Consider the following 15,683-nt stretch of genomic DNA (forward strand, 5'->3'; position numbering starts at 1 on the left):
ATCCCATCAGCATTGAGCATGCTCAAACCATTCAAGGCTTTGTACACCTCTATCAGATTACCTCGCCGGTGCCTCGTCTCCAGACACTGTAATTTGCAAAAACGTAAGCCTTTCTTCGTAAGAGCACCCCTTTATTCCATTCACTAATCTTGTTGCCCTTCTCTGTACTTGTTCCAGCATCTCTACATCCTTCTTGAAATGAGGCCTCCAGACCTGTATACAGTACTCTAGGTGCGGTCTGACCATTGCCTTATACAAGGGAATAATCACCTCCTTATCCCTGCTAGAAAAATTCCTATATATCATCTGAGGAGTGATTTATGTTTAAATGCAGTTTAACTTGAAAATACTACACTAAACTTAAGATATACCTAACTGCAATAATAACACTACTGTGTTTACAGATTATGCAGCAATGATATGTATTGCACTAATATATATATATATATATATAATGTATTAGTAATGGCTGCATGGTGCAAGAAAGCCTATGGCTTATGCTGCACCAGCCAAAAAAAAAAAAAAAAAATCTGAACAAAACAATGATAAAAACAAAAACAACAACAAAAAAAATAATAATTAATAAAAAAAAAAGGAAATTAATCCTATCATCCTATGCGCTTCCCTTACCCGAAAGTTCTATCCAGATGACCTTTGAATTTCCCCAAACTGTCGAACTCTACCACCCATGAAGGCAACTTATTCCAGTAATTTATAACTCGCTGGCTAAAATAAAACTTTCTGCAGTCCAATCTAAACATTTCCCCCCCCGTAACTTGAATTTATGTCCCCTAGTTCTAGCATCATTTATAATCTTGAAAATTTCGTCCTCATTCATTTTACTGATGCCTCTCAGAGCCTTAAACACCTCAATCAAATCTCCTCTAAGGTGTCTAGTTTCCAAACTCTGCAACCCACATTTTCAAAGTCTTTCTTCATAAGGACGCCCTTTTGCCGATCTCACCAGGCGAGTTACCCATCTTTGCACCCTTTCAAGAAGCTCGATGTCTTTCTTTAGGTGCGGTCTCCATACTTGAACACAGTATTCTAAGTGTGGTCTAACATAAGCCTTATACAGGGTGTTTCAGTTAAACGTTTCAGAACTTCTAAGAGGGGTAGGGTACATCCTGACAACTCGAAATCATATAGCAATGTGGGGTCGGAAATGCTTTCCTGAAGCGGTGTTGCACACAGAAGCACCATAAAGAAAAGAGACCGTAAGTGAGAAATCGTTTTAATAATACATGAAAAGAAGCAAAAGGTACATGGATTAAAGTAAGTGTTCGAAGTTTCTTCCACGGGCTACAATGCACGCCTCACATCTCTGACGCATGGACATCCGAACATTCTGGAATACTCCAGGCGAATTTCGAATTTCTTCGGCAGCTACTGCGTTTCTTGCAACCAGCTCCTCAGCATTGTCAACAGGGGTGTCATAAACTAGCGATTTCATATGACCCCAGAAATAAAAATCAAGACATGATAGGTCGGGTGACCGAACAGGCCAACACACGGGACCACCACGTCTGATCCACTGTTGACCAAATGTGACATCCAGGTAGTTACGAACATCTCCGCTATAATGGGCAGGGGCTCCATCGTGTTGGAACCACATTGTCTGTTGCGTCGATGCAGAAATCTGTTCATCTCTCAAAAGTTGTGGCAATACTTGCTGCAGAAAGATCAAGTAGATAGGTCCGGTTAGACGACACGGTAACAGGTAAGGTCTGATGAGGTGATCTCCCATAATACCGGCCCATTCATTGACCGAAAATCGAATCTCTGCTGCACGACGTCGCACGACGACTTCTGTGTACAATACCGCTTCAGGAAAGCATTTCCAACCCCACATTGCTATATGATTTCGAGTTGTCAGGATGTACCCTACCCCTCTTAGAAGTTCTGAAACGTTTAACTGAAACACCCTGTATAATGGGATTATCCCGTCCCTATCTCTACTTGCAAAAGTTCAATAGATCCTCGATAGGACACCATGGGCCTTCCTTGCAACCTGTTTACAATGCTCAGAGAATTTCATGTCTGGCAGTATCGTAACACCCAAGTCCCTTTCCTCCAGTACTGGGTTTAGTTGAACTCCACCAAGTGAATAAGTTATTTTGGGATTACTGTTTCCCAGGTGTAAAACCTTACACTTTGTTGGATTAAAGCATAGCTGCTATTTTTCTGACCATTCCTGAAGTCTATCTAGGAAGAAGCTCAGCTTGACAGTGATCATTAACTACTCTACCAATTTTAACATCTGCAAATTTAGACATCACGCCCTCTATCCCTTCATCAATGTCGTTTATGAAAATTAAAAGCAACAGTGGTCCTAATACTGATCCTTGGGGAACCCCACTTCTTACATCAACCCAATCTGAGGAATAGCCATTTATCACAACTCTGCCTCCTGCCCTGAAGCCATCTTTCTATCCATCTAAGGATTTTCCCAGTGATTCCAACCTGTTCCAGCTTATAAAGCAACAGCTCATGTGGGACTGAGTCAGAAGCCTTGCTAAAATCTAAATAAACAATGTCGAAATTATTCCCTAAATCCAGCTCGTGAGTGACCCTTCCGAAATAGCGAACCAGATTTGTTAAACATGATTTTCCCTTTACAAAACCATGCTGAGTATCCTTGAGAATTTCAATTCTATCCAAATGATCCTGAATTCCACCCTTGATCATTGCCTCCATGATTTTCCCTACTACTGAAGTTAGACTGACAGGTCGATAATTTCCAACTTCAATTTTAGAGCCACCCTTATGTATGGGAGATACATTTGCACTTTTCCAATCCAAGGGAATCTCCCCAGAGTCTAGTGATGCTCGCATAATTAGCCTCAATGGTTCAATGCACTCGCTTGCCGCCTCCCTTAAGATTATAGGGTATATTCCATCAACTCCAGGAGCCTTACTGGTCTGTAGGCTCGAACATTTTTTCATTAAATAATCTTGCGAAATTTCAATATCATTAATTACATATTTTTTAACTGCGCTCCCACAATTTCCCATTGCCACAAAAGGTTTTTCATATGTAAATATCGATGCAAAATAACTGTTGAGTTCATCTGCAACGGCAGCTGGTGTATTTAATATTATCCCCTTTCCCTTGCGTAAAGGTCCGATCTGGTTTGTCCTGCTCTTCTTGGCATTTATATATGTGAAGAATTCTTTATCCCCCGTCTTTGCTCTGTTTGCTAGTGATTTCTCATAAACTGCCTTTGCCTGTCGAACCTTTTCTGTGGCTCTATTACACATCACCTTGTAGCTGTTATAGGCTTCAGTACTTTTTATTGCTCTGTAACCTTTCCATGCCACCTTTTTTCTGCTCAAGTAATGTGGCAACTTCACTATTCATCCAACTTGGAACCCTCCTCGTGGAGTATTTTTTTAATGGTATATACGCATTCAAGGCATCTGTGATTAATGTTTTAAAAGCGTACCACAGTTCAAATGTATTCATTTTCTGCACGATATCTACCCAGTTAATAGAGGCCATGTAGTACCTTAAGGCATCGTAATTTCCTTTTCTGAAATTAAAACCCATTCCTTTGCCTTTTACTTCTGCTACCTCTCTCGTCATCATCCACCGTAGGACTCCGTGATCACTTCCTGCTACTGGTTCCTGTACTGTCAGCCCTGTTATGTCATCTGATTCATGTGTGATGATGAGGTCTGGGATATTCTTTTCTCTAGTACTTTCCCTGACATGTTGATACAAATAACAGTCATCTAGTTGATTTAAAAATTTTGTTCCCTATGTCGAGTTTCCTTCCCATTTACTCCAGTCAATTAGAGGCAAATTGAAATCACCCATAATAAGGCATTGACGCTTACTTGCCCATTCCATTTGCATGTAGAGGCTTTTGTCATAATCTTCACAATCACCTGGTCTGTAGATTACTCCTACTCGCATTATACCTTTGTTTCCAACTATCTCACACCATACAGACTCTATACTAGCATGTGAAATGTCTGAATCCGGGAAAGCTATCGTCGCACTCAGGCTGCTTCTGATAAGAAGCATTACCCCACCACCCCCTTCTATCTACCCTATCCTTCCTAAATACATTATACAAGCCTTACTTAAACTTATATAATCCAATTAATCCAAAAATTAATTGGATTATATAAATAGAGAGATAGAAATTGATAAAAATATATATTAAAAATAAATAAGAAAAAATAGTAGGAAAGCTAACATCAGTGGCAGCAGAAAAGCACAATCCACTACATGTTGCTTATAATAAGCTAAATTAAAATAAGATATTTGCCAGTAGCATGGCAAACCAGTGAAAAAGAACTTAGCCAAATAAAATAACATAACAATAACAGAAAAATATATGGGTGGGGGGAGAGATAAAGAGGAAGAAGAGAGTAGTGTTGAAGCAACATTGCTAAAATAATTTAGAAAATTAAGCCAATTAAAAGATCTATTTTATTTCATTTTATCTATTGGCACAGAGCCAATAGATAAAATGAAATAATATAAAATGAAAGCCAATATAAAATGAAACCAATAAATAAATATATATATATATTTATTTATTGGCTCTGTGCTGAAGTACTAGTCTGTCTGTTGTATATTTTTATTTTTCGCTGCATAAGGACCACCGCTATTCAAATCCTCTGCATTGATGGTTCGACTGGGGGATCGGGTGGCCTCTGATTCTTCGATCGATTCGCCTTTGCGACGATTTGTCTAGCAATCGAAATGCAGCGATTCCCTGACCATTATTGGCCTTGTGATCCTCTCTTGATGGGTCATAATGGTCAGTCTGTTTTTGTTATTTTGGTTTTATTTTATTGTAGTTGGTTTAGTCTCTATTTGTGATATTTCACGTAATTCGGAACTGGCCCTTTACAAGGGGGGGGGGGTGCCGCTAAATTCTTATGTAAGTGGCTCTAAATTTTAAAATTGATTTATTATTTTGAATTGGATTTTCTAAATTTATTTTGAGATTTTCTGCTGCAATTTTAGTCTTACCTCTTCTTCTCCCTCCCTGTTCATTAATTATTATGTTTAATTTATTATTTTTTGCTCAACAGTTTTGCCATGCTAAACGGCCTCCGTAGCCGAGTGGGCAGGAGCGGGAGTACAGTAGCACACGCTCTTTGAGTAGACCGGGGTTCAAGCCCCTGCCTGCTGAATACGGTCGATCTGCCAACCCGCACTGGACCAGCGTGGCAGATTATGGTCCATTTCCCTCAGCATGAATTGTTGAGGAGGCTTCCATCCTGCAGTGGGTTGATAATGGCTGCACTTTACTTTTTTTTTTTTTTTTTATTGGCATTAATTTTAGTTTATATTTAATATCAGTTATACATTGGGCATCATGTGGAGGAATGTGCATTTTGCTGCCTCTAATGATAGCTTTATATTTATTTATTTTCTTAATTTTTGTACCATTTTTTTATTTTACTTATTTTTTAACTACTTCATTATGTTTATATATATATATATATATATATATATATATTACAATTTTGTTCAGCAGTAAACAGAGCTTTGCATTTCCTGAGTTGTAGGTTGAAAATGTAATGCAGAATTTATGATTTTGTAATTTTTTATATAAATATTTATACATATATGTAATTAATATATAATTAGAATGAATGAAGAAAATAATAATGAAAAAATTCTCATTTCAGAGTTTATTTAATTGATTTGCCAAAATATCTTATTTATAGATTTATCATGGCAGAACTCTTGCAGACGGAGCGAACATATGTAAAAGACCTTGAGACTTGCATTGCTACTTATATGGCAGAAATGCACAATGTGGATAATAATATTCCATCTGGTATCTTTCAGAAGGATGAACTTTTATTTGGCAATATGACTGAAATTTATGAGTTTCACAATAGGTGAGTTTCTTTCATTGAGTTCAAAGTAATTTCTATTGCTACATTTGCTATAATTTATCATATTTATATTATTATTATATTGATGTAGCCGAGCGGTCATGAGTGACTCTTTGAGTGGACTGGGGCTCAAACCTGTGTCTACTAAATACGATGAACATTTGTATTGATTGATTTATTGTAAACTCCACTGACCTGCTGGTCGTGCTGGACTATAAAACAAGAAATATTAGCATTAGCAAAGGCACATGATGCAAGAGAGCAAGCTTTTATAGCATCAGCCAAAAAAAAAAAAAAAAAACCCCTTATTTCACCCATCCACTCGCTCCAAATGCTTATCAAGTTCTGCCTTGAATCTGTTTAAGCTATCAACTTCTACAATGACAGATGGAAGTTTGTTCCAGCAATCAACCACCCGCTGGCTAAAGGCAAACTTCCTCACATCTATCCTACAACTATCTTTCCTCAATTTCAATTTATGCCCTCTGAGGCGATTATTCTGAGCAGGAGGAAGAATCCCATTCGCATTGAGCATGCTCAAACCATTCAAGACTTTATACACCTCAATCAAATCACCTCACAGGTGCCTAGTCTTTGTAAAACTTAAGCCTTTCTTTGTAAGAGCAACCCTTTGTTCCATTCACTAATCTTGTTGCATTTCTCTGTATTCATTCCAACAGCTCTACATCCTTCTTAAAATGAGGCCTCCAGACCTGTATACAGTACTCAAGGTGTGGCCTGACCATTGCCTAATACAAGGGGATAATCACCTCCTTATCTGTGCTAGAAACATTCCTGTATATCATTGACAAGACACCATGAACTACTCTTGCAAACCGTCTGCACTGCTCAGAAAACTTCATATCTGCCTGCACAATTACCCCCAGGTCCTTTTCATTCTCTACCACTGTCAGTGTGGTAAAACAGAGTTGATACGTTACACTGGGATTACTGCTTCCTATATGTAGTACTTTACATTTGTTAAAGTTAAACTTCAGTTGCCACCTCTCAGCCCATCTGCTCAACTTTTCTAGATCCTGTTGCAGCAGTGTGCTGTCATTAGTGTCATTAAGAACCCTGCCAACATTCGTTTCGTCTGAAAACTTGGACATTAAGCCTGATATACCATCGTCAGTATCATTTATAAATACAGAAAACAACAATGGACCCAACACTGAACCCTGAAGGACTCCACTAATAACATTAGTCCACGAAGAGCAGTGTCCATTGATTACCTCTCTCTCTGTCTTCTCCCACTCAACCATCCCTTTATCCATAGCAGCAATTTGCCTCCAATGCCATACTGCTCCAATTTGTGCAGCAGTCTTCCATGTGCAACAGTATCAAAGGTCTTTCTAAGATCCAAATATATGATATCAGAGTTATTCTTTGCATACAGTTCCTCTGTGACTACATTATAGTATCCAATCAAATTTGTCAGACAAGACTTCCACTTAACAAACCCATGCTGTGTCCGAGCTTAATTGAAGTTTTGTCTAGATGATCCTGCAGTGCTTTAACCAGTGCCTCCATTAATTTCCCTGGAACAGAAGTTAAACTAACAGGTCTGTAATTACCTGTGTCTCCTTTTGATCCTCCTTTGTGGATTGGGGATTCACATTTGCACATCTCCAGTGCAAGCTGGAGATGTAACTATATGGTGCAAGGAAGCCTGAGGCTTTTGCTGTACCAGCCATAAAGATATTCCTGATTTACCGAGAGAGAGAGAGAGAGAGATGTTAAAGCATATTGAAATAATGACTCTGTATTAAGAAGCTTTTAAATTTTGCAGAAAAGGACTAACATTCTATTTTGACACCTTTCTGTTAGCCTTCTGAAATGGGAAAATTTCAACTTAAAATCTTTTAGTATTAGTAATGGCCACATGGTGCAAGGAAGCCTATGGCTTATGCTGCACCAGCCAAAAAAAAAAAAATAATAATAATAATAATAAAATAACAAAAAATACATAAAATATATAAAATAATAAGAAAAACAAATTAATAATAAAATAAAATAATAATAATAAAAATTAATAAGAGAAAAGGAAATGGACAACCTATGCATTTCCCTCCTCCCTTAGGTAATTATTCAGCTGACCTTTGAATTTCCCCGACTGTCTGCCTCTACCACCCATGTAGGTAACTTATTCCAGTAATTTATAACTTGCTGGCTAAAATAGAAATTCCCACATTCCAGTCTAAACATCTTCCCCCATAACTTGAAATTATGGCCCCTAGTCTAGAATTATTTGTAACCCTGAAAATTTCATCCTTATTCATTTTGCTTATGCCTCTCAGAGCATTAAACAACTCAATCAAGTCTTCTCTAAGGTGCCTAGTTTCTAAGTTCTTCATCCCACATATTCGAAGTCTTTCCTCATATGGACGCCCTCTTGCAGATCTCACCAGGCAAGTTACCCATCTTTGGATCCTTTTAGGAACAGTCTTTCTTTAGGTGCAGTTTCCATACTTGAACACAGTATTTCAGGTGTGGTCTAATAATAGCTTTATATAATGGGATTATGACGTCCTCATCTCTACTAGATTGTTCGATAAATCATTGATAGGACACCATGGGCCCTCCTTGCAACCAGTCTACAATGCTTGGAGAACTTCATATCTGACCGTATCATAATACCCAAGTCCCTTTCCTTCACTACTGGCTTTAGTTCAACTCTGCCAAGTGTATAAGTTATTTTGGGGTTACTGTTCCCCAGGTGCAATACCATACACTTTGCTGGATTAAAGCATAGCTGCCATTTTTCTGACCATCTCTGAAGTCTATCTAGGTCATTCTGAAGAAGCTCTGCTTGGTGGCAATCATTAACTACTCTACCAATCTTTACATCATCTGTAAATTTAGACATCACGCACTCTATCCCTTCATCGATGTCATTTATGAAAATCAAAAACAACAATGGTCCTAATACTGATCCTTGGGGAACCCCACGTCTTACATCAACCCAATCTGAGGAATAACCATTTATCAGAATCCTCTGTCTCCTGCCCTGAAGCCACCCTGCTATCCATCTAAGGATTTTCCCTGTGATTTCAACCTATTCCAGCTAATAAAGTAACTGCTCATATGGGACTGAGCCAAATGCTTTGCTGAAATCCAAATAAACAACGTCAAAATTATTCCCTAAGTCCAGCTCTTGAGCGACCTTGTCAAAATAGCTAACCAGATTAGTTAAACATGATTTTCCCTTTACAAAACTATGCTGAGTATCCTTCAGAATTCCATTTCTATCTAAGTGATCCTGAATTCCACCCTTAATCATAGTCTCCATGATTTTCCCCTGCTACTGAAGTTAGACTAACTGACTGGTAATTTCCCACTTCACTCTTAGAACCGTCCTTATGTATTGGAAATACATTGGCATGTTTCCAATCCAACGGAATCACTCCCGAGTCCAGTGATGGAATTTTAGATTCAGAGATTACACAAATGTTACCTTCTTGCTAACAAAGATTAATAAAAGTCAAGTTGAAGTCTTTTCTGCTTGAAAATAGTAGCACTCTGCCACCAGTTGTCCCTATGTTCTGTGCAAACAGGGTACCTAATGGCAGAGTTGGTTGGTTGGGGATTTATTTGGCACATCAGCATCTATGGCCATAGTGTGCCAGATGGCAGAGTAGCGCTGTTTCGTCACTGTCTCCTCTTGCTTGCAAATCAGCTGGAGGTTGATGGATGTGGGTTGGTTGGGCTATTTCTGACAGGCAGACTTAATCTTGGTTGGGTCAGATGTGAGAGAATTCTCTATGGAAGAGTGCTGTATGGCAGGCTGTGTGGTTACATCCATCCACCCACATATGCAAGTAACTGAGAATTAATGACCTGTGTGGTGAGCCATTGGTTAGGAGCAGGGGCAACTAGAGGAAGAAGAGTACAAAAAGAGCTAGAGAAAAGAATTTTCACATGGTAGGCAGTATATATTTCTTTATAGATCCAATACAAGTGAATATGAGCAATTAAAAATGATAAAATAAGATATAAAATAATAAAAAATATAACAATATATAATAACTCATTAAAGTACGTTGATTTCTGTTGTTTGTTTTTTTTTTTATTATTATTGTTCTTATATTATTTCTCCTTGATTGGGGGTTCCACCTCGTGATGGGTATTGCTACCAAGTACACAGGGTGGTTGTTGTTATGTCTGGTGGTACTGTTGGTCGAGGAACTCTCTGACTGTCTATCAGAGAGTTCAGGTGTTTAGGATTGCAACTTTCTGGAGTTCCATGTAGGTGTTTGCTGGGAGACTTATTGCAGCTCGGCTGTTATGAAGGGCATTTGCACCCACAACGATGGTTGATACAATGATCAGGATGGTCATTATTTGTTGCATATGGCATATCTCTTTGTTCTCCTGTCTTAGGTTCATGTACTTCCTGATTTTTTCCTCATGAGTTTTCGGGAGGAAGGGTTATATCCCGTCTGTTGTGTGGGATTGTCATATCCATTATTATGGCATGGTCCCAGTATAGATTGTGGGTTGGGGTCTCTAGTACTGCTTGGGGTTCATAGTTGTATGGTCCATTTTCTTTGAACAACTGTTATTTCCTTACTATCTTCTGGTGTAGATTATCCTCGCTACCTGGTCGTGTCTATGAGTGTACTCAGTCTGGGTGATCACCTTGCATCCCACAGTGATGTGTTGGATCATTTCTGAGGCCAGGTGGCATCATCGATATGCATCATCAGACACTCCGGGCTCCTTGGCGATGTATTTTCTAATTTTCTGGTGTTGATCACCTGGTCTTGGATGGCCAGTATGAATCCTTCCGTTTTGGGGAAGAGCATCCCACTTGTGAGCCATGCATTGGAATGTTAGCTTTCCTACTATTTTTTCTTATTTATTTTTAATATATATTTTATTAATTTCTATTTCTGTATTTTTTTTGGATTAATTTGATCATATATATATATATATATATATATATATACTAATGCGAAAATACAATAGAATATTTAATGTTAGAAATGAGTAATAAATTATATCAGAACAGATTAATGCCATCTGTATGAGATTAAATGTTAAATCTGTCTGTGAATATATAGTAAATATGGTAGTGTGGGTGGTAGTTGAATGTACCTAAGATGTACATTTAACTACCACCATACAAAGGGTACTAGGAAAGTTTTGCAATACAGCTTTGTTTATTTAATTTTTTCAAAGTAATTTCCTCTACATTCAATACACCTCTCCATCCTCCGAAACCAATCTTTAAAGCAGTTCTGCCAAGTTTCACTAGGGAGTAAAGCACACTCGTTGTCCCAAGCCCGTAGAAGGTCCTCATCACTGGAAAACCGCCTCCCTTTTAGCTTCATTTTCACATTCGGGAACAGTGCAAAGTCGCAGGGAGCAAGGTCTGGACTGTAGGGAGGGTGCTCGAGAAGTTTCGGTCCTGTCGTGGTCAAATATTCGGAGCAGGCTTTGGCGCGGTGAGCTGGAGCATTTTCGTGATGAAGGTACCAGGTGTCCATTCTTGACTTTGGCCCCAGGTGTCCATTCTTGACTTTGGCCCCAGGTGTCCATTCTTGACTTTGGCCCCAGGTTCTTCATAGATCCAATGACTTTAGGCAGGCATTGTTCAGTATACCACTTAGCTGTGACTGTCTTCTGCGTGTCCAAACCGACACGTTCCACAATTCCACTCGATTTGAAAAATACAGCTATCATTTTCTTCTTTACAGATCGGGATTTTCTGACAATTACGGGTGTGTCGTCATCATCAAAGACCCAAACTTTGTTTTGAGCCTTGGTCGGCAGATCGTAATAGTACAGCCAAGTCTCGTCACCTGTCACGATGTTGTTCACATACCGAGATTGTCCCTTATCAAACTTTTTTAACATCTCCCGGCACCAAGTCACACGTCGTGTCATCTGCTCTTCAGTCAGTTGATGTGGCACCCAGAGAGAACAAAGTTTCTTCACGTGCAAATAATCTTGCAGAATCGAACGAATTGCTGGTGCATTTAGGCCCAAAGTATCCTCTATCTGTTGGTAGGTCACTCGCCTGTTTTCGTCAAGCATTTTCCTCACAGCAGTAACGTTTTCCTCCGTAACTGACGTTCGTGGCCTTCCCGGCCTCTCAGAATCCTCCAGAGTGAAATTTCCCCTTTGGAATTCTCTATACCACCTGAATATCGTTGTACGATGTGGACAATCATCATCTAGTGCAAGAGTCATTTCTTCTAAGCACTGGTCTATGGTTAAACCACGCACGAAATTATACCGCAAAACTGTCCTTATCTCATTTTGTGACCGCGATGCCATCGCAAGCACTTTACACTCTCACTACTAATGAATAACTGAGCCCATCGACTTGGCACTGCGGCTACTATGCACGTATGAACATGTCTCAACATGCAGCAACAAGTAGCTTCCTGTGATTCATTGTTGCGTCATATTGCAAAACTTTCCTAGTACCCTTTGTATATTACTATATATATATAGTCGTGAAAGGCAATGTGTTAACGTTACATTACTAGTAACGCTAATTATGGAGAACAAAGGACGAACAGAACAGAAATCGCTATCACGGTAAACAAAGAAGGGAGCTATGATAAAGGAGAAGTAATAAGGAATAATAAGAATAACTTAGTGCTGTTTGTCCTGTGACCTCGGCGCCTTTTTCGAGGGCGAGCCGCCAAAATCAAAGCAGGAAACGGCAATAAGTGGGTATTGCTCCTAGAGGTTGTCACAGACATTCTCTCAGATATGTCAGACAAGCTGTACTTGCTACCTGGGAGTCTAAAATGCTGATGGAACTGATATTCGGGTGACATTCAAGTCAAGTGGACCCAATTTCGGCGAAGTCCGATGGTCTGTGACAGCCAAATCCTCTGCTTGCACCTTCACGATGGTGGGATTGTTAGTAATCCTGGGTATAACCTTCATGCACAAGTACATGGTGGGTGACCACCCAGGTGTGAACCAACTTAAGCAGGGGTCGAGATGTGGCGCCCACACCACACGGAGGAACGCCGCCCCTCTATGTTACAAGGCAGTACTAGGTGGTAGATGACTCTCATCAACCGGTGCAATACCACCACTGGTTATTGGAGGCTTGAAGTGGTGAAACCCATGTTTAGCCTCTGGAGCTAAGTTCCGGTCAACCCTTCCCTATCTTTTCCATCATGCAGTATGATTGATGACTTTTGAGGTTATGATGAACAGCGTGGCGAGATCCAATATTCCTTACATTTCGAGGGTACAGCTCTAAAACGGTGTTTGCAGGCCGGCCGCTAGTTAGTACACTGGACCGAACCTATTCGTAACTCTCTAGAAAGTTTCTGGATCAGCTAGTGTATAATCTTGCTACCTCTACTCTGCCAGATAGTGACTGGAGGGAGTCCGAGTAGTGTGTATGTGGGAAGCATTGTCGAGACCACGTTATGTCAAGGATCTGGGTATATTCTTACCATGTGTACACCATATCCAAAAATTTCATTACTTCGTACAACATGTCCCACCCACTTTTTCATATTAGTGAATACACCGTGAATTGTCAAACTAATAGAGCAAACTTATCTGCAAAAAGATTTAAACCTCCCAAGCACTTCCTAATTCATTTCGCAAATATATGTGGTCTCAATTCTAATCTCAACGATGTCCATTTCCACTTATGTTTGATGATCCTGCTCAGATAGCAAACAAACTGAATGATTATTTTGCATCTACATACACACATGAGGAATTATTAAGGTTTGAAAATGGCAGAAGGTTATCAAATTGTAGCAGGATACTTAATGATTTTGTAATAACTGAGAGCAAAGTGGAGGAGAAATTATTGAAGTTGAACTTAAGAAAAGCACCTGGGGTGGATGGGATCTATCCAGTTATATTAAACGAGGCATCAAAGCAACTAAGCAAACCCTTAGCCATAATTATGAGAGCATCCTTGGACTCAGGGCAGGTTCCCACGGACTGGAGATGTGCAAATGTATCCCCAATTCACAAAGGGGGATCGAAGGGTGACACGAGTAATTACAGACCAGTTAGTTTAACTGGTCTGTAAAGATGCATTGCAGGATCATCTAGACAAGACTGCAGCAGTAATTCAGACACAGCATGGGTTTGTTAAGGGAAAGTTTTGTCTGACAAATTTGATTGGTTATTATGATGTGGTTACAAAGGAACTGGATGCAAAAAATAATTTTGATATCATATATTTCGATTTCAGGAAAGCTTTTGACACTGTTGCGCATGGAAGACCACTGTAAAAATTGGAGCAGAATTGTACTAAGCGTAAATTGCTGCAATTGATAAAAGGATGGTTGAGTAGGAGAAGACAGAGGGTGGTAATCAATGGGTGCTGCTCTTCGTGGACTAATGTTATTAGTGGAGTCCCGCAGGGTTCGGTGTTGGGTCCAGTGTTGTTTTGTATATTTATCAATGATATTGATGAAGGTATATCAGGCTTAATGTCAAAGTTTGCAGATGATACAAAGGTTGGCAGGGTTGTTAATGACAGTGATGGCAGTGTGCTACTGTAACAGGATCCAGATAATTTGGGCAGATGGGCTATGAAGTGGCAACTGAAGTTTAACTTCGACAAATGCAAAGTACTGCAAATGGGTAGAAGTAACCCCCCAGTGAAACATACCAACTATGTGGTACTACACTTAAGGTGGTAGAAAGTGAAAAAGACCTGGTAGTAATTGTGCAGTCAGATATGAAGTTTTCTGAGCAATGCAGACAGGCTGCCAGGGCAGGTCATGGGGTTTTGTCAATGATATACAGGAATTTTGCTAGCAGGAAAAAGGAGGTGATTGTCCCTCTGTATAAGGCAATGGTCAGGCCATGCCTTGAGAACTGCGTACAGGTCTGGAGGCCTCATTTTGGGAAGGATGTAGATTTGCTTGAGCGTGTACAGAGAAGTGCAACAAGATTGGTGAGGGGAATGAAGGGATCCTCTTACCAAGAGAGGCTTAAGTTCTGCAAATTGCAGTGGCTGAAGACTAGGCACCTGCGCAGTGATCTGATTGAGGTGTGTAAGGCCTTGTATGGGTTGAGCACGCTGAATTCTGATGGGATCCTTCACTTGTTCAGATTACGAACCTAAGGGGGCATAAATCAAATTAAGAAAAGACTAATGTAGAATAGATGTGCGTAAATTTATGTGGGTGGTTAATTGCTGGAACAAACTTCCATCTGTCCTTGTGGAAGTTGATAGGCTGAATAAATTTAAGGATTAACTGGACAGGCATTAGGAGGGAATGGTGTGATATATATATTTTTTTTTTTTGGATGATGCTGCATGAGCTCATACACTTGCTTTCTTGCATCACATGCCACTACTACTACTACCATAGTAATTGGAAAAGCCTCAGCATCTCGACCTGCTGGGTCGGTGTGACTAGAAAACAAAAGCCATCTGGAGTTGTGAACATTAAAATCACCAAGGAAAAGTACCTCACTGTTAGGAAAGTTGGATTGGAGAAAGTCAAGTTGCAAAAAGAGGTAGTCAAAGAGCTCCAAGTGATTAGTGGAGTTGGGAGAACAGTAGAGACCACAGATGAATTTGACACAATGAGGTAGAGAGATTTTAAGCCAGAGAAGATCAAAGAGAGGAGATTCCAAATTGCCAAGTCTCTGACAGGGAATATCAGAACGGACATATGCACAAGTACCACTTTTGAGGCGAAAGGAATCATACAGCGAATAATTTGGGCATCTGAGATGAGCACTAGTTGAATCAACCGATAACTGAGATTCTGTCAGAAAAAGTACATGGGGTTTGGCAGACTGCATGTGGAAATGGACATCGTTGAGATTAGAATTGAGACCACGTATATTTGTGA

General features: G+C 39.7%; 1 protein-coding gene across 3 annotated transcripts in view; it reads left to right on the forward strand.

Annotated features, from left to right (window-relative positions):
- trio (trio Rho guanine nucleotide exchange factor) overlaps positions 1 to 15,683 on the forward strand; it is a 996,553-nt gene that overhangs the window by 569,632 nt on the left and 411,238 nt on the right. For all 3 annotated transcript variants that reach the window (XM_090387950.1, XM_090387951.1, XM_090387952.1), the window contains one exon: positions 5,695 to 5,871. In XM_090387950.1, coding sequence (XP_090244076.1) covers positions 5,695 to 5,871 — 177 coding nt within the window. The remainder of the gene's footprint in view (positions 1 to 5,694; positions 5,872 to 15,683) is intronic.

Source organism: Mastigoproctus giganteus, chromosome 13 (assembly GCF_048544385.1).
Source record: "Mastigoproctus giganteus isolate SK-2022 chromosome 13, ASM4854438v1, whole genome shotgun sequence".
Lineage (NCBI taxonomy): Eukaryota > Metazoa > Arthropoda > Arachnida > Uropygi > Thelyphonidae > Mastigoproctus > Mastigoproctus giganteus.